Genomic DNA, 19,577 nt, shown 5'->3' with positions numbered 1-19,577 from the left:
CCGCTCCAGTGAGCCACAATGGCCCACTTTCGTGACCTATAGGTCATGTAGCTGCACTGAGACTGTCTCAGTGTGCAGGGAGGAAGGAGGAGAGGCCGAGAGATGCCCAAAGGCAGCTCATGAAACCCTGCAGGAACACCCCCCCGCAGGAGTTTTAAACAGGGAATTCCTCTCCAGTGTTTGCCTCAGAGTTGGTGGCAAATATTGTCACTATACTCGGGAGGGGTTATAGCGCAGCGATGAGGGGGACAGAGGCATGTTATGAGGCAGAGAACATGCTTCTGTCAAACATATTTAATCTTTATTATCAGGTTGTCATTAGGTAAACTGAAATAGTGTAAGAACTATAGAGGAACATATCTATGCATATCTTATGGTATATGGCTCATGTAACTGTTAGGATTATTAAACACACACTGCCCATGAGATAATGCAATTATATCTGGTGTGCTGTGAATTATAATAACCTTATGACTTTCAGTTAAACTGAATGGTCACCTTTAACCTACTAAGAAAGAACTGCTTGTGAACTGTGAAATACCCTTTCACCCAGAAAGAATAAACTGTTGGTGAACTCTGTAGAAGAACTTTCACCTAGTAAAAGTATGAACTCTGAACGACCTATCAACTGTGTATAAACCCTGGAGTCGTAAATTTCAAGTTGGCTCTATCCAAGGCCAACTCCACCTCACATGGATGGGACATGTCTGGCCTTTTGGTGACCCTGAAGGAACAAATAGTATAAATATGGCCTTAAAAAGCTCAGTTGTGATCAGAGAAACCCTATATATCGTATGGCTTAGAATGGGATTAAAATCTCAGGGTCGTGGGTTCGGACACCCAGGAAGGAGAGTTTGGTAAAATATCTTTTTAATTCATGTACTTCAGATGACCAAAGCTGTTAGATATTTATTATGTTACTTCAATATTTGATAACATTGTTCTATGTAATTTTGTATATTGCTTGTATATAACAAGAATACATTTTTATACAAAAGGATCTACGTCTAAGACTATTATTTCAATGGAGATATCTGTGATACTACAAATACATATTGTTGGTATGACAGTGGCTATACAGCATATCTGACCCACTCCAGGAGAACTGACGCTTGAGTTTAGTATTCTCCATAGTTGGTTCAACTATTTTATATAATAGTCCAACACTTCTGTGTCCCATCTGCTCCCCAAAGATACATACCTGGGGCTTCCTCCAGCCCCCTTCAGGCTGATTGGTCCCTCGCTGCCCTCCGCCACCTGGATCCTCTGGTCTGGGTCAAAGTAATTCAGCCAGTTGGTGCTTCGTGCGCCTGTGCCGACTGACTAAATTACCGTGACCCATAGGAGGATCCAGGCAGTGGACAGTGAGGGCCCAATCAGTCTGAAGGAAGCCCCAGGTATGTATAAATTCTCTTAGTCATCTTAGGTTTACTTTACAGGAATGTCTTGTTTGTGGTGTGATCTCTGCACTTCTGGTTTATAGCTTCCTGCTGGTCTGTCTAGTCAACAGGCTACAGATTCTCGGAACAGCCATTATGCTGGTCAAGCAGCTTTGTCAGATTCCAGTAAGCAGGACAAAATCTCCACATTCACCTGGGTCCATGCTGCCAAATTATGTTGTTTGACGTCCTCACTGGAAGGAAAGCTAAGAATCCGAGCGCCAAGACTTTCTGCATCTCACCTTACAGATGTGATCCCTCAGGATAGGCTGATACTGTGAGCCCCGGATTTGCCTCTGGAACCAGGACTGAGGTTCGCCATTGTAGGATATCTCAAGGGCAGATGCTCCATTGCGGATCTCTGGCAGGTCTGACATAGAATCTCGCACCGTGATTGTTCTGAACAGGCTGGCGTTTGTTCTGCAAAAAGATTCATATTTACTTTTATATCACAGATGCAAACAACTTTCTGCATTACCATTTTATCCATTGTTACAGAATATGAGTGCTAAAAACACAAGCAGCCCGTTAAAGCAAATCTGGAATGAAATTAACTGCCTCATCCGCTAACCAGGGTCTCCTTCCCTAACCCACTAGATTTTAAATTGACAACTGTAGTGACAGATATGGAGGCTGCCAGATTTCCTTTTAAGCAATACCAGCTGGAAGATTAGTTGCAAGCTTGTTTCTGGTGTGATTCAGACACTACTGCAGTCAGATAGACCAGCAGGGCTGCCAGGCAAACTGTATTGTTTAAAAAGGAACTCCATATCACTCGCTAAAGCGGTCACTTAAAATCTAGAGGGTAGGGCGGGGAACTAATAGGGTTTCCCATTTCGCTGTACTTTAAATGGACATGTACCAACACTGGTGAGGTCTCAAAGTACAAATACCTATATGGTTGCTGTGCGGTCTTAGTTCCAAGAGGTCAGGGGCACAAAAAAAAAAAAAAAAAAAAAAAAAAAAAAATTCAAGACACGGTCATGAACTTTTAACTATCACACTAGAACCTTTAATTGATGGTGGTGACCCCTTGGCGAACTACTGGATGGACACCCTTGGGGCAAATCCCTCAAGTGTGAGGGTGCCAAATCCAGCTAGCTTTCACACATTTGTATTACTAGATTCAAGAGCTCTGAACTTCTCATGCATCTAGGCTCCCCACTAGGTTTTGTGCAGTGTTATGGAAGAGGTAGACCCTACAGAATTTTTATTGGTCTAATGCTGGGCATACACGGGTCGATCCAGCGGCCGATTAGCTGCCTGACCGCGTCCCCCCGGATAGCTTCCCGCTCGTCCCCGCTGTATGCAAATATCCCTTACTGCACAGTACAGCTAAACCTTATGATTCACTGAAAATTTTAGGAGCGACTTCAAGGACACCTGTAAAGAGTGGGCTATGGAGGCTGCCATATTTTCATTTAAACCATCCCAGTTGCCTGGCAGCCCTGCTGATCTACGTGGCTGTAGTGTCTGAAACAAGCATGAAGCTAAACTAGTTGATCTGACAAGGTCAGAAACACCTGACTTGCATATGCTAGTTTAGGGCTGTTGCATACCAGAGCAGTTCATGAGCGTTTTAAAAACGCTTGGGGATAGAAAACCGCTTGGCTAATGCATTTCAATGGGCTGGTGCACACCAGTGAGGTTTGTTTTTTCCACAAATGCAAACTTGGGGCTGCAGCATTTTAGATTTCTGAGGAGTTTCTGCCTCAATGTTAAAGTATAGAAAAGTGAAAAACGCTAGATCAGAGCAGTTTTCCAGGCGTTTGCTACAGAAGCTGTTCAGTAACAATATGAAATCTGCTACACAAAAATGAAAAAAAAAAAAACTAGGCATGTTTAGAAAATCTCTAAACATGCCTAGAATCACTCTGGAAATATGCTTCAAAAACTTCTAGCGTTTTGCAGTTCTGCTAGAGGTTTTTGGTGAGCATTGGCCCTCAGAGTCTATGGCAAAAAAAATAGAGGCAGAGGATCAGCAGGATTATCCAGGCAACTGGCTTTGTTGAAAAGGAAATATGGCAGCTTCCATAGCCCTCTTGCTTTAGTTGCCCTTTAAAAAACTAGATCAGAGACACTTGCTGCCCCGTACATTTATTGGCCATCTCCCCCCCATGCTTTATTACCCAATTGCATGTAAGTTAATGTATCCATGCCCCTAGGTCCTCCAGCACCTAGGCATTCTGAGTCCCATGCTGCAAGTGCTCATGTGAGCTCCACCTGGGGAGGAGGTTTTTGCTGAAGCATACTGATATTTCAGAGGCAAGGGTCAGTGATGGGAGAATAGAAGAGTTTTCACAGGCTGAGGGGTGGAGATAGAGCAACTTGCACATGCAATGACAAGCAGAATGTGGCTGCTCTTGTATCAAATCATACACTGTTGAAGCTGTTTGCAGCTAGAGATTAAAGGTAGCCATACACTTATAGATTTGCAGCAAATTCGACAATCAGATAGATTTGTCAGATGCCTGTCAAGTTCTGATGTGCTCCACACACTAGGAACAGATTTACAATAGATTTCAGAATGAAATCTATTGGAAAGCGATCTAAATGCATTATTGGATCATTAGATCCAATGCAACTCTATGGGCCAGCGATCTGCTGCCAGCAACAGATAGACCTAGATTTTCCATACTGTCAGATCAAAGAGATGTGAAAAATCGATTTCTGATCGATACCATAGAATGGATCGCTGAAATCGACCAAAGTATGGGCCCCTTTACTGTGTAAACCCACTAAACTTTATCTGCTATAGTTTTTCATCTCGGATCCGCTTTCAAGAGCTCTGCAAATAAAGGGAGACGTTCCTTGGCAGACGTTGGCAGGGCTGTGCAGTCGGAGCAGTTTTGGGTACCTGGAGTCGGTGGTGTCATAAACTGAGTCGGATGAATTTTGTACCAATGCCACAGCTCTGAATGTTGGCAAACATGACATCATGCAATCTATATATAGTTCTATGTTACCGAGCAATCAAGCAATATATAGTTCTGTGTCACAATCACCTGGTGATGTTGCTCACGTATTTCTTCTCATCTACAACAACATTGAGCTGACAGGCACGGGGAGCAAAGACGTGTAATGGCTCCGGGAACATGGGCAGCTTCTCGCCTGGAGCAGCAGCAAGGATGATGGCTCTCCTGCGAGTCTGAGGCACACCGTACTGACCGGCCTGCAAGAATGGACAAATTACAATTATCCATTAACCGGATACAGGTTTTTATCTGGAGTGAAATAAGAGAACTAAGAAAGATCACTATAGCCGGGTTACACAAGTCAGTATGGCTTCTGTCACAACACAAAAGGGTGGCAAAGTTTATACATTTCATTTAAGAGCACTCAGGTGCTCAAATGGTCCAACTTTTTATCATAAAGTTTTTTTAGGTAATCTCAAGTAGCTGTAAAGATATTAGAAATACAGATCTAGTAAGGTATAGAACTCATGTAACTGTTTGCATCATAGCAATTGTGGTGTGTATTCCTAGTTTGTATCTAGTGTGGCTGTGACCACAAATAGGCTGACTCCTTGGTATAAACTAAACTGTTGACCTGCTTAATGCATTTTCTTGAACAAAAGTAACTTTAATACAGCGAAGTGCACATGCAGTCTGCATATTCCATGTTGGCTTCGGTCCAAGCTCACCACATGGCGATACATGTCTAGCCATCTAGTGACCCTGAAATTACATGAATCTCATGTACTTGAAAAATGAGTGAATGAATATGGCCTTAAGTGACATATCCTTTATTGCAGTGTTTCTCAACATTTTATTGTTATGTACCCCTTTTAAAACCCTGTACTCACCGAGTACCCCCTAGCATAGTAAACATTATCACATGTACCCCTTGACAAATATATATTTAATAGTTATACATTATAATTGGTTCTAAACTGTTTCCAAGCATTTCCTATTGCTTTTAATTAGCTAAAACACTAATTTGGTGTGGTTTAAATAAGATTTATCATTTTCTAAAACTCTTAATTTGTTATTCTTGGTTAAGTATATAAAGCTCGAGTACCGCCTGAAACCATCAGAAGTACCCCCTGGGGTACGCGTACCACACGTTGAGAACCTAGGCTTTATTGTATATGGCTCAGAGAATGAAATTTGAACTCCATTGTGGGTTAAGCCCCCCTGAAAGGAGTTTGGAAAAGTATCTTTAATTTCATGTTTTTCAGATGACCAATGTTAGATCTGTTATTTGAATATTTCTTATACTGTTCTATGTAATTTTGTATAGTCTGTGGATAGATAGAAAATTATATTATAATATAAATAAATAAATAAAGAGAGATATCTGGTCTAAGGCTGGTTATTTCATTGGGGCATCTGTGATACTAGAAATACATGATATGAGGGGCAAAAAAAAAAAAAAAAAAAAAGCCCGTCTGGCCTACTTTATGAGAACTGACGCTTAATGGAGGTTAGTATTCTCCACCTATTGTAATAGGTTCTATCGAAATGCCTTTAGCTGAAGTCAAACTGTCTACAGCTTTTTGTTTGGATAGGTCATTTTCAAAGAAATGTACAGAAAATGCATCCGAACTGCCTCAAGGTTTAATTGCCATTATGGATTTCTTGGACAAATGTAATCCATTTTCTTCCAGTTACAGGGTACAGCTTTGAGAATTTTAGTGTTCTACTTAAGAGACCATGCTGCACCATTGCTAGGCTGAGTCATTTAGACAAGCGGTGTGCCTTACCTGAAGTACGCCAAACGTACACTGGTAGCCCATCCGTACTAAACACCGCAAGGTCAGCTTGAGCACCATGGAGCTCTTGAATGACACAAAGTTCCTGACGTTCTCTAGCAGGAAGTATTTAGGTCTGTAATAGTCACAGTAGCTGGAAGAGGACAGACAGGTTCAATGAGCACTACAGAACCTAATATACACTGGATATTCTATGTGGCATTGGTTACATGATTTAAATGACTCACCTTAGGTAGGAGACCACGAGTGAGTTCTTGAACTTTGAATAGGTTCTGGAGTTGAACCTATTCATACCACTAAAGCCTTGACAAGGTGGTCCACCACACAGCATTTCCACATCTCCCTTCTGTGGCAGCCTCTGACCCAAGGAATTGGTCTTCTCTCCAGACATGACCAGCTTCAGCAGAACATTACAATCTTCTGTGAACACTGTGGTGCCAGGATTATTTAATCTGAAGGCTTGTGCAGCTGGGTCCCACATCTCTATCGCCCACTTTGTCTCACATATGCCTGTTTAGGAACAACATTTTTTTCAGCAAACAGTAGCAAATAGAGTGATAACTTTACTGTAAAAATGTGAACATACACTGGATGCCTGGCTTAACAGTTCAGCATATCTTGTCAGAAATATTGCATTTTCATGATTTGTCTTTCAAGAGATAATATTGTTGAAATACTGTATAATTTAACGGAGTGAAAAAAAAAAAAAAAAAAAAAAAAGGTTCTGCATTTCCCAGTGTGGGAATCGTGGCTTTAGTGGCTTTAGCCTGTATGACTCAGTTAAGACACACAAAAAAAAAAAAGAAAGTAGCCGGACTTCCTATAAATTGAAAGTATTCTGGTGATGGACAAGGTAACATGCATATGTACGCAATCAGTGCAGGAACAGATCCATTGCAGAGTATATGGAAATTGTAAGTTGATAATCCACTATGTAATTTTGTATATTCTATGTATACAACTACACTATTATATTTTTACATAAAATTTATTCTGCCCAAGAGGCGAGAGCTTTAATTTCAGTGTAACTATTACAAATCTGTATTGTGGCCAACAGCAGCCTTGTAACCTGTGTAACTGTCTCTGGGAGAATTAATGCTTTAAGTTAAGCTCCTTAACCCATTTTAGTTCCTGGACGTAGAAACTACGTCCAGGAACCATGCGCGCTCCCGGCCGCGGTTCGTCAGCCAGGCAATCAGTGAATCGGGCTATGGTGCCCGATCACCGATTCCTCTCCCCTGCTGAAAAAGCAACAGCTTCTCTCAGAAGCTTTGCTTTTTCTGACTGTAGCGTCCCCCATGCGTCTTTAAGCGTATGTTACGCTTAGACGTCATGTAAACAAACTCATGGCCGCCATCTTGTGGCCAAAAAGTAAAACTACAACTAAAAAAAAAATAAAACACACATTTACATTATAAATCTATTGTTTACATCGCACCCTCCCAAATAAAATGTATACTTAGAAAAAAAAAAAAATTACAATTAAAAAAAAGTTAATTTACCTAAGGGTCTAAACTTTTTAAATATCAATGTGAAGATGAAATATTTCTATTTTTTTTATTTTAAACTTAAATAGTTAAGTATTAAACTTTATACGTAAATAGTGATAGATGCAAAACGGAAAAAATGCACCTTTATTTCCAAATAAATTGTCGCCATACATTGTGATAGGGACATAATTTTAACGGTGTACTAACCCGGACAAATGGGCAAATACAATACGTGAGTTTTAATTATGGAGGCATGTATTTTAAAACTATAATGGCTGAAAACTAAGACAATGAATTTTCTGTTTTTTTTCTTATGCTTCCTGTTAAAATGCATGTACAGTAAAGTGTCTTGTAGCAAAATGTACCACCCAAAGAGCCTAATTGGAGGAAAAAAAACAAGATATAGATCAGTTAATTGTGATAAGTAGTGATAAAGTTATAGGCTAATGAATGGGAGGTGAACATTGCTCAAGTGAAAACGACGGAACGCGAATGGGTTAAAATAAGTTATCCTATAGGATATAGGTGCTCTCATTAAGACAGCAAACAGTTTTCCATGAATCTGGTGTATTAAAAAAAAAAAAAAAAACACAATCGGTTTACCTGCTTGGTGGAATCCCTCCGACAGTCCTCCACATCCAGAGAACACATCCAGTGTGCGGAGTTTAGGCAGCTGATCTGCGGCTTTTCGGTCATCTCCAGACTGAGCAGAGGACATTTTGCCTTTGCCTATCAAGTTCAACAAACAGGTCAGAATACAGCAAGATAAACCATGAATAGTAAACCATGAAAACGTATTTAATATTTCCTTGGACTGTACCTTTGCCCTTGCCTTTTCCTTTCCCTTTGTTCATGGAAGTACGGGCATGATTGGGTGGGTCTTCAAAGCTCTTGGTCTTTGCACTGTAGGCCTGTAATGAAATAAGCATTTGAGAAAATTATTGCTTATGCACATTTTAATTGACAGGGGTGGGCAGCATCACAGCACATAGCCACACAGAAAGCACTGACTACCAGAGGGTTGGACCACAGGTAGAAGTAGCTATCAAATGAAAATGTTACAATCTCCCCTGAAAGTGTCACAATTTGTCATCTGCACACCAGGATAGCAAAGCAAGTCTGGAGTGAGTGCTTAATGTTACCTCTAAGAAGTAGAACCTGTCTGCTCCTCCAGCAGAATACTCCTGGATAGATTCTGTGAGATCTTCTCCATATTCTACCATACAGCGACCCTGGACATCTTTAAATTCCACGGTTGCCTCTTCATCACTCCAATACACCAAGTTGATGTCAGCATGGTAACTGGCCTGAGTTCCCTTGTGCGTGTTTTTCTGGCCTGCAATGTAAAAACAGAATCAGACCCTCCATTCAAGGTCTTAGGAGGAATCCCTATATATTAAGATTCTCAAGAGGAGGTGGGGGGGGGGGGGGGGGGGGGGGGGGAGTATAAACAGCAATTGAAACCTATGTTCACATGAATGCCTTACTGTAATCCATTTTAGCCAGTCAGAAAGCATTGTCAAAATTATTCATATTTAATTGCTTTCTGGTAGCTTAAAATGCATTTTGATAAGGTGTAGTAATATCACCTAGGAGAAAACTCAGGTGATAACGCTAATTGCATATGGCCCCCAGTCTAAAAAAGTGTCAGTCTCAGTTTTCTATTATAGGTTAATAACCTTCTTGGCAGTTAATTCTGCCAAACAGGCAGAGTGTAAAGCTACCAGAGTGGTAGCTACATGAAAAACTAGAGGGCGCATGTGTCCCTCTAGTGCAGCCTTTCTCAACCTTTCTACCCTGGAGGAACCCCTGCAAACAATTTTTTGATCGAGGAACCCCTACATTTTGCAGGAGGCACGGTCTTTAAAAGTATGTGTAGCTGTTTATTTCACTACTCCCTATTACACTGCCACTCAATGTCTCCTGAGCCCTCAATTTAGTGCTTCTCGTTACAGTACCACCTATTATAATGTTCTCTATTATACTTCCCCCCCCCCATGAGGGGGGGGGGAAATGCCAAGGAACCCCCTGCACAGTGCTCAAGGAACCCTGGGGTTCCTGGGAACCCTGGTTGAGAAAGCCTGCTCTAGTGCAATAGTCGCCGGCATCAATTGCAAACAGGGGGAAAGCGACATGGCGACGATCGAAATTATGTCATGGACCGGAAGTCATTAGTCTGGGCAGCGCAGGGCTCTGGCGGGGGGCCCTCTCCTGCCGCTGCGTGCGGGCGATCGCCGTGCAGCGGCGGCGCTCAAGCTGTACGCACGGCTAGCTTCACATACAGCACTTTAAAAATGGAGCGAGTCGCCCCACCAGGGGCTGAGATATCCTCAGCCGGATACCTTGCTGGGCATGGTAGGTGAGGAGGTGGGGGGGCGTAACACTGCGGTCCTCAAGTGGTTAACCTACTCAGGTGCGCACGATTGCATCGAGAGTGGTAACAGCGGGCGGTGTAGATCCTACGCCATATCAGGCTAGAACAGCCACAAGTACTGCATAGGATCAGGTGGTCCCCAAAAGGTTAACCATCCCCCTCAGGTTTTCTGGCAGCATTTGTGAATCTACCTGTAGAACTTGTAAATGCGCAGCTTGATATCCGACTCGTTGGGCTTCCCGTTGCTCTTCTTGTTGCAGTAGATCTCCTTGATGCGACCCAGCTTATAGGGCTCTGGAGCATCCAAGTTGCTGCCTTTTATGTAGTCTGAGGATTTGCGATAATATTCCGGGTACAGCTCTTCATCCACATCCTCCTTTTTATGTGAACGTTTTCCAGGGCTGCCAAGCTTAACACTACAAAACAAGTGAACAGACCAATGACACAGGTGTACCCTTACCACAAATCATGCAGGAATTACATTTAAAGGGAACCAGAGAGGAAGCACCCTTGTGTATTTTACCATATATATCAGTAAGAACATTAGAGAAAACACTTACCATGCTCTCTGTTTCCTCCTCACTGCTAAAAGTGTCTGTTAACAGCAGTCACAAGAATCCCAGACTGAGCAATTAAATCTGGCTTTGCTGGGAATGATTATAGCTGAGTCATTATAGCAAAGCCACAAGGGGGCAGGCTTGGGCTTGAAATAACACCACAGAATACATACTTAGCTATAATCTTTCTGTAGCAAAGCTAGACGGAGCAGCCTGACTTCTCAGTCGAGGATTCTTATCAGACGTGATAACAGTCAGATTACACAGAGAACAATGAAACAAAGGGCAGATTAGGTGTTTACTGTCATGTTCCCACTGATTTATAAGGTAAAATACAAGAGGGTGCTTCATCTCTGGTTCTCTTTAAGACATTAAAGCAGACCTGAACTCAGAATTCTCTGAAAAAAAAAAAAACCAAAAAAAAAAAAAAAAAGCACCTTTAACTCCTAAGCAAAAACCACCATTTACATTGTACAGTGTGGCGATCTACTGAAGCACTGTACTGGGGACAGCTGTGACACAGCTGTCCCCCTGGGTGGCTCAGAGTGATCAGCTCTCATAAGCTGATGTCTGAAAATGAAAATCCCAGTAGGGATCAGAGCCCAATGGGAAGTTCGGATCTTTTCAATGATCCGGATGATTCGAATCGGATCATTGAAGAGATCCGGATCTTTGATTCGAATCTCGGATCATTTTACTACCGGAAGCATTAGGGGTGAAATGAACAGCAGGACAGGTCTGTGGACAGGAGAAGGGGAGGGAGTGGACACACAGAGAAGGGGAGAAGATGGACAAGAGGGCAGGGAGTGGACAGAGAAGGGAGGAGGGACGAGCAGAGAGCAGAAATGTTTGCACGTAATACCCACATGCTGAAGTCATATGCTTTATGTCATATATTTCACCTATATGCTCATCTGTGTACTTTGAAAGAAAAGGTCGCACAGTGAAAGAAAGCATTCCCAGAAGATAAGTGCAGCTGTTTAGTGCCAGTGCAGGGGGATTATATTGCCTTTCAATCACACTGTCTGCAAAGTTACTGAGCTGTGCTGAGCCAAAAGCTTCCAATGTGATCACTGTGCAGCACTACGGAACAGCCAGCCTATAATGAGAAGCACGTTTCAGCCAGTATGTGTGCTCTACACATATCTGGCAGTGGCACCCATGTCCCCTCTCTCTCTCATCTACCTGTCTCCCTGCAAGGCTGCCTCCCATCCAACAGAGCGATCCATCTCTGCTCTGCTTCCAGGACCCCGCTGCCCGCTGAGGGGGCGTGTCGTTCCTGGCCCCGCCCCTTTTGCGATCCGAATCACTCATTTTGATGATTCGGATGATCGACTCATAAAATAGATTCGGATCAAAGATCCGAATCGTTCATGATCCGGACAACACTACACCACATTTCTTTTGGTGGGCAGAAATGGGGCAGGAGAGAGAAAAGTCACTTGTGCGCAGAGTTGTACGGCCCTGCAGCAGGCCCTGAAAGAACCTGAACTGAAAAAAAAAAAAAAAGTCATAAACAACCACTGGTCATACTTACCTCCCTTGTAGTCTACCTAGCAAACTTTCTCCTCTCCCGCGTCCCATTTGTCCATTGTGATCAATGTAACTCCGTCCTCCATTTTAAAACTGGCCATTACCCCATAACAGCTTCCTGGTCAGCACACTGTTAAAACTGTAATATCACCAACTTGGCCATAGGGAAACATGGACATTACCTTGCACATTCAGTTATAACTGACAGCTGGTGATATAATTGACAGTAACTGGTATATTTCAGCTCTGAAAATATTGTCAGAACGTGAAGGGATCACCAAGAAAATGGTGAGCTTCTGAGGGGAACTGAGGGTGAGGTAAGTATGCAATATTCATTTGCAGCTACGGCATGTGTTTATATTAAATATTTTACTCGCTTCAGGTTCCCTTTAAAGCTGCAGTGGCCTAAATTGTAAAAAAAAAATAATAAAAAAAATAGCCTGGTCACTGGGGGTGTGGGGGAAAGCCTATGTCCTGAAGTGGTTAAAGAAAAACATTTGTTACAGCTGAAAAATCCAGCAGTGTCTACTTCCTGCGATTACAAATTAACCTCTACCATGGCAGGAGATTCCTGAGCTGACAGCTCAAATTACAGTTGTGATTAGTCAAAGATGAGGGAATTTTAAGACAGGCTAAACTCAAAAATACATACAAGGTGTATTTCTCCATGTTTTCCTCCTTACCTGTGGATCTCACTCCATAGGGGGTGCACAGTAATGGGGACTAACAAATACCCAGCTGGTGCATGAGAACAGCTACCAGGCAGCGACTTCACCGCTGCACGTGAACGTTTTCCAAGTTTTTCCTGCTTATTTTTCCTCCCACTGCAGTGGGGCGTGCCAAATGGGTGAAAATGCATTACATGCCACTAGCGTTAAACACTTACTGTCCTAGGTGTAAATGGACTACAAGCTAGATGTTTAAACAAGCCAACAACTAGAATATATAATAAAAAAACAAAAAAAAAAACAAACAAACACACACACTTAAATCTTTCTAAATAGAGAGATAAATACCTGAATGAGTAAGCATCAGGCAGGAGCAGTACACCGTCACCGACCTTGTACTGATGACCATTTTTGGTTGCCAGGCTGTAGCAGACTTTGCCATCAAAATCTTCAGCAATATCAAAGACCTTTGGAATCTCCTTCTGCCTGATTTCATCTAGCCTGGTACAGCTAGCGCAGAACCTGGGGAGGAAAACAAAAGGTTAGATAAAGCACTCTGCATCACATGCAGCCTGTTCTCCACATATATTTGTCAACTCAGCAGTCTATCCACAGAAAGCAATGAAAAAAGATTAATAAAAAAAATTCCATTATAGATTTTCTTCAAGGTTGAGGAAGCAGGGCACATGAAGAAAAACTTGCAACACTGCTTGAAATAATTGAGAGGTATTTCATAAAGGACATAAAAAAAAAAAAAAAAAAAGTTTGGTTACAAAAGTGTGAAGTGCTCATTCATGCCTACAGATTCACCCAGTCGACACTGAATCCTTTATGCAAGATAGGCTTTACTACAAACATTCTAAGGGTTACTGTGCCTTTTACAGAAAGGAAGTCTTCTCAAAGATACATATTAACCCATAGTTGTATTAAAGTGATCCTGCAGTGGGTGACTGCTTCCTAATCCAGTAGTAAGGAAACCTTTTATAGACCCACCTCAGCAAGTGTTGGCATAATTGGGCCTTCAAAACAGGAGGTGTAGCCCTCTCCTGGTAATGTTATTGCATTTCTGCAGCCACAGGGGTCAGGGCAATGTCAGGTGAGTAGTAGAGTAAGCTCATCTGGGCTCAGTAAGGACTAGTTTGTGACAGCCAGTGTTGCTAAAGTAGTAACGCTGTCTAGTGTGCTACCTTTAGGGAAGCAGTGACCCAATACAGGAGAACCAAATCTTAACCAGTTTAGGTAGAGATGACAAACTCACTTGTGTTTGTGGTCTTCGGTTGGAAGAGGTTTTGGAGGAGTCTCAAAGCGGGCATATTCTGGATCATACCACAGCTGGTAAAAGTAAGACTTGCCATCATCTTCTACTGCTTCAGTGTCCTGGTCTACACCACCCTGGAAGAGATACAAGTCAGTTCAGTAAACATTTGGGTGGAGCAGGCGGAGGAGATTTTCACCACAGATCACCATTTTGACCAAACCTGCAATAAGAAACCATGACTCCAGCTCACCTCCATAAACCAGTTTTCAGATGGTGCTTTGTAGACCACATTGACCTTTGCATGGATATAGGAAAGCTGCATGTCCTCACACTCATCCACCAGAAAAAGCTCCAGAGGATCAGATGTGGCTCCCAGGACAGTATCTGTGCCCAGGCAGAACCAGTGGGCATGGAACATTGGGCCATTAGAATCTTCCCACATAGATGTAACCCTGAAGCAAAGAAAAAGGCTTTCTAAATTAGGATTAACAGGATTAGTGTGATTTTGGGGAGGGGGCCTTATGGGGCAGTACAGAGTTTTGTTTTCCCTTATTGCCCACTTGGGTGTTGCTCTTAGCAATGTTTGAGCCACCCTCCTACATCAGTACAACCAGCCTTTTTTCCTCCTTGCACGACTTGTCCCCATCTTCTGCACTGGAGCAGAGTGTGGGGCCATCCTTCCAATACAAATTCCTCTGCAGACAGGCCTGCTTATTCCTGCCAAATATCACCATGCACTGGCTGGCTTTACACTTGGAGGCAGGTCTGTTATGCGTGTGATGACATCACATGCACATGATGGGGGAAGGACCCAGAGGGTATTTGTGGGTGTGGAGAGCAGAGCAGCCAAGACTAAAGGCTGCAGCGTTGCTGGGTTAATGTCCATGAAGATAATTGACTTCATCCAACTTTAATCTGCAGACTTGAAAATCATACAAACCTTGCCAGGTAGATGGGCTCTGTCGGATTATCTGGGCTCACGGATACACAATCCCCGACTTCAAGGATTTCATCATCAATGGACACTTTCAGATAGTATTCCTTCTTCCCTTCAACCTTTAACAGAAAACACATTAAAGTGAACCTCAAGACTAAAAATACTCAGCAGCACTGAAAAGGCTTGGTGTTTAACAGTTTCACAGCATCAGAACTTTGTTTTTCTTATCCAAGTTTAATTGTTTGCTGCACAGAGGCTAAGCTCCTTCCCATTGAAGAAAACTGCCCAGGCATTCTTCCCCTGATGCGGTGCAAAGCATGATGGGATTTCTGATGTTCTCATTGCTTAGCAACTGGGGGGTGATTAGGACACAGGACAGTTGGAACTGTGTCATGCTCCGTCACCTCCTTTCAACCAAAAAGATGGCTCCCCATGAAATCAAACATTTGCCTGGTCTTTAAAACAGGGTGGGTAAGAGATTATCCATTTTAAATTAACATAACTAATGAAACTTAATGACAGTATGTTTAAGCTGAAGTTCCTCTAAGGATACACAAGCTGCTGCCTCCGAAAGCTCAACAACCGCTACAGCGCTGAGCGATAAACATCTTGAGTAAAGCAGGTCACTAGTGATAACATTATGGTAATGGCCATTTGTGGGTGCTGCAATCACATCCTGCTTTAGCACATGATCAGCAAATCAGAGACTTCTAGACATGATCACAAGTGTTCAAGCAAGGACAACCTATCCCAGGCGAAAAATCTGACTGAATGATTACCACCCCCCCCCCCCCCTTATAGCAAGGACCACAACAATATGGAGGGAAGAGTCACTGCTTTTGCTGGATCAGGCATCAAGCCACGATTACAGGAAGTCTATCACAAAGCAGACGAATTACCTTGACTGGTTCACCTCGCCAGGAAATCCTGTTCTTTTTTTCCTGTTTCTTCTTTCTTCCCTGAAGGATCTTCTTGGGTGAAGGCATTTCTGGAATGTTATCATCCAGCTCCTCATCTTCATCAGCTTCCTTGACAGCTAGATTTGGACACCTGCCCAAGCAAACCAGCAGAAAGTTACGCAAGAGTCTCAAAATCTACAACAAGCTATCACAAAGTCTATTACCTCCTCTGCAGACAGGCCTGCTTATTCCGGCCGCTGCCACCAAACTTCAACATATCCTGGCAGGCTCTGCACTTGCCACAGTCTGGCTGCTGACACACCTGGGAAGAGAATAATATTTTAGTCTTTCCATATCCCAGGGTTAGTTTTTTTCATCTTTTTTTAACTATACTCAAATGTTGAAGCTGTCAAAGTTTTGCGTTACAAGTTAGTAAACAATCTTTGTATTTATGATGCACAATCTTAACGCCTTCAGGTTTTCAGAAAAGTAAATGCTAAAATACTTTCTCAGGGTCAATATCTAGGGTCAACAGGTTAAGAAGGTCATAAGTTTGGCACCTGGGAGTCAAAGCAAGAGAACAATCCTTGCCAATGGCCAGGGGAGGACTGGGACCATTAGCCTAGGAGGAAACACACACACACACACACACACACACACACACACACACACACACACAACTTGAGGGACAGTGACATGTAAGACTGGTAAGGTATAAATGCACTGGCACCGGGAGGGGGCACATAATACATTTTGAGTTACATGTACACTCTGTATTTAGTTACAGGAGTTCTGTATTGCAGCCACATCAGAGGCTACTTTGCCTGTAATAGGACTCCTGTCCCTGCCAGTCTTTCACACAAGTCCTGCAAGCAGCCCTTCTGGAGTCTAGGGACTGTCGAATACTTTTCAACTAGACAATACCTTATTTAGGTGTGTGCATGTAGTCATTTTAACAATAGTGAGAGGTCAGATAGATTTTTCCCCACGACCCTGCAGGCAAGCCTCTGCATCATGCTGTGTATATTTACCAGCTTGCCCACCCTCTAATTACTCTGTAATTGGGCGTTTATTTTCCTCAGCCAGCCTGGTGATTCACATTTCCCTATACAAAAACATGAATGCACCAGGCACTGTACCAGTCCTAAATCATTAAGTGAGGCAGCCTGGGGGAATCTCCCCCTTCCCTCCGGACCAGTCCTCCCCTGCCAATGGCCACAGCAAAAGTACTAGGTTTAATCTTCTGCTAATCTGATTCCATGGAGCCATTTACACAATATGGGCTTATCGAATATATTAGCTTAGATTGCTTTGGCTACAGCCTTTTACAGGTGAAGACACTTCTGCAATACATGCCAATTATGTGCGACTTTGTGCAAAATAAAGTCCAGCTTTTTATCCAGGCTGAACATACCTCACAAACCCCACAGCGCCGACGCTTAAGGTTTTCCTTCTCTTCGTTATTCTCGATCTGCTCAGAGAAGAAAGTATCAAAGATCTCGTAAACCAGTCTGGTGGTTGTGGCTTTTGTAGGGCCCTTGTCCTTGGCGATTTTTGTAGGATGTCGTATGGCTTGTCTCCTCACAGCACGTCTGTAGAAAGAAGAAGAGTTTGTGTATGGCAAATCATGGATATGAGAGAGATGAGGTGAACACCACATTCACCCCAAAACCAGAAACCGGCAACTGCCTAGATAATAAAAACATTTCTCATACTGGACAACTGGGGAGGATATCCAGATCCAACCCCCTGGAAACAATCAAAGAGATTGAAATACCCCACCTCAGCTCATCTGTGTTTCCATTCAGAACCACTTGAAGATTGCTCCTGTTTGTTTTTTCTCTGCCCCTCGTCAGCAGGAGAAAGTTGTATTCCTGGCTGGACTCCTAACCTTAAAGCGGATCCGAGATGAAAAACTAAACATAACAAGTGACTTGTCTATATATCTTATCTAAAGTTTAGATAGTTTACACAGCAAATCTATCTTCAAACAGCTTCAACAGTATATTAATATTTTTCCCTGTGATACAATGGGAGCAGACATGTTTTCTGCTTGTCACTATTACACAATTACACACACAGGCAAGCTTATCTGTATCTAGGCATGCTAATCTGCATATTCTGTGAAAACTCCACTCTTATCTCCTCCATTACACAGGCAACTGATCTGTATCTGCACTGCAGCTCTCAGATTGTGAAAACTCTGCCTCTGAAATCTATAGCTAGTAACACCTTTTTCACCTGCCCAGACTGAAATCTCACAATCCTTTGCAAGCGCCAAGGCACTCTGGAGAAGCTGTGGGTGTGGCTGGTTTAGTTTATAGGAAATTAGGGTATTAAAACAAAACAAAACAAGTATTTGGCTTGAGGAATGCCCTATAAACTATATGTAAGGAACACAATTATGCAAGGAGTAAAAGTTCATCTCGGATCCACTTTAAAGAGAACCAGAGATGAAGCAACCTCATGTATTTTACCTTATAAATCAGTGGGAACATGACAGTAAACACCTAATCTGCTCTTTGTTACATTGTTCTCTGTTTAATTTGCCTGTTATCACCTCTAAGATAAGAATCCCGACTAAGCAGTCGGTCTGGCTTTGCTACAGAATAATTATAGCTGAGACTGTTCTTTGCTGTCTTCAAGTCCAAGCCTGCCCCCTGCTGGCTTTGCTCAGGAATCATTATAGCTGAGTCATAGCAAAGCCAGAATCAATGCTCAGTCCGGGATTCTTATCTCAGCTAGATAACAGACACTTTTAGCAGTGAGGATGGAACAGAGAGCATGGTAAATGTTTTCTCTAATGTTCCCACTGATTTCTATGGTAAAATACAAACATTGTGCTTCGTCTCTGGTTCACTTTAAGCAGGGCAGGTTGAAGTCCACCAGGTAAAAAGGGGGGCCACAGGTTAGTTACCTGACTCACCACCTGTGTTTGGGAGGATGCAGAGTTGGAGGGTGGCTTCCTCCAGTCCTGGATTGGCTGCTAGGCGTCTTCCAGGTGTGACATCACGTTTGCTGCCTTCAGACAGTTTGAGTGAGCACGAGAGGGTGGGGCAGATGGAGCGGGCAATCAGGACTAGGAAGCTCTTAAGGCTTAAGTGTGTATGGCTCCTGGTGTAATCTCGCACTGTGCGACATGGATACGGCACCTCCGACTTCCAGCACGGGCGAGGTGGCTGAGAAGCCGCCGCATTCTAGCTCTGCTCTGGGAAATACCTCTGTGGTAATTTTATAAGCAGCGCGCAGGCATTGGGGGGGGGGGGGGGGAGGGGGGGGGAAACCAGAAGGAGATTTGAGCGTTTGTTTTTCCCCCTTTTCTTTGCTCTTCCCTCCTATCTCTTATAGCTGAAAGCTAAACAGTAGTCAGACAAGCTTAGGTCTAGGAAGCAGGGCTGTGGAGTCAGTCCAAAAATCCACCAACTCCGACTCCTCTAATTTGCATATTACAATTTTGTTGATTAAACGTACGTAACATGAAATTCGTCTCTTAACTGCCAACGCTTAGGAATTTTACAAGACAACTGAAGTGAGAAGGATATGTAGACTACAATATTTATTCCCTTTAGACTAAAAACTAGTCCTTGGTAAGAGTACTTGTAAAAGGTACAAACCGGAACAAAAACATCAGGCCCTAGGCAATGTAAGTGTGGGTACATGCAAGAATGAGGTGCAGGTACTCTGCAGGGGAATAAGGAGATTGTAAAC

The 19,577-nt window shown here is 42.9% G+C and overlaps 1 protein-coding gene across 1 annotated transcript in view; it reads right to left on the bottom strand.

Annotated features, from left to right (window-relative positions):
* DNMT1 (DNA methyltransferase 1) overlaps positions 1–19,577 on the bottom strand; it is a 59,181-nt gene that overhangs the window by 6,564 nt on the left and 33,040 nt on the right. Inside the window, exons 15-30 of the mRNA XM_068273501.1 lie at positions 17,284–17,461; positions 16,094–16,191; positions 15,870–16,020; positions 14,974–15,089; positions 14,284–14,485; positions 14,034–14,167; positions 13,124–13,297; positions 10,209–10,433; positions 9,323–9,339; positions 8,786–8,979; positions 8,464–8,554; positions 8,247–8,372; positions 6,381–6,663; positions 6,145–6,286; positions 4,445–4,611; positions 1,682–1,859 (exon numbers count right to left, since the gene is read on the bottom strand). Of these exons, the coding sequence (XP_068129602.1) occupies positions 1,682–1,859; positions 4,445–4,611; positions 6,145–6,286; positions 6,381–6,663; positions 8,247–8,372; positions 8,464–8,554; positions 8,786–8,979; positions 9,323–9,339; positions 10,209–10,433; positions 13,124–13,297; positions 14,034–14,167; positions 14,284–14,485; positions 14,974–15,089; positions 15,870–16,020; positions 16,094–16,191; positions 17,284–17,461 (2,476 nt within the window). The remainder of the gene's footprint in view (positions 1–1,681; positions 1,860–4,444; positions 4,612–6,144; positions 6,287–6,380; positions 6,664–8,246; positions 8,373–8,463; positions 8,555–8,785; positions 8,980–9,322; positions 9,340–10,208; positions 10,434–13,123; positions 13,298–14,033; positions 14,168–14,283; positions 14,486–14,973; positions 15,090–15,869; positions 16,021–16,093; positions 16,192–17,283; positions 17,462–19,577) is intronic.

The sequence above is a fragment of the Hyperolius riggenbachi genome, chromosome 3 (assembly GCF_040937935.1).
Source record: "Hyperolius riggenbachi isolate aHypRig1 chromosome 3, aHypRig1.pri, whole genome shotgun sequence".
NCBI classification, from domain to species: domain Eukaryota; kingdom Metazoa; phylum Chordata; class Amphibia; order Anura; family Hyperoliidae; genus Hyperolius; species Hyperolius riggenbachi.
The sequence above is the reverse complement of the archived record's forward strand: the minus strand, read 5'-3'. Positions and strand labels throughout refer to the sequence as shown.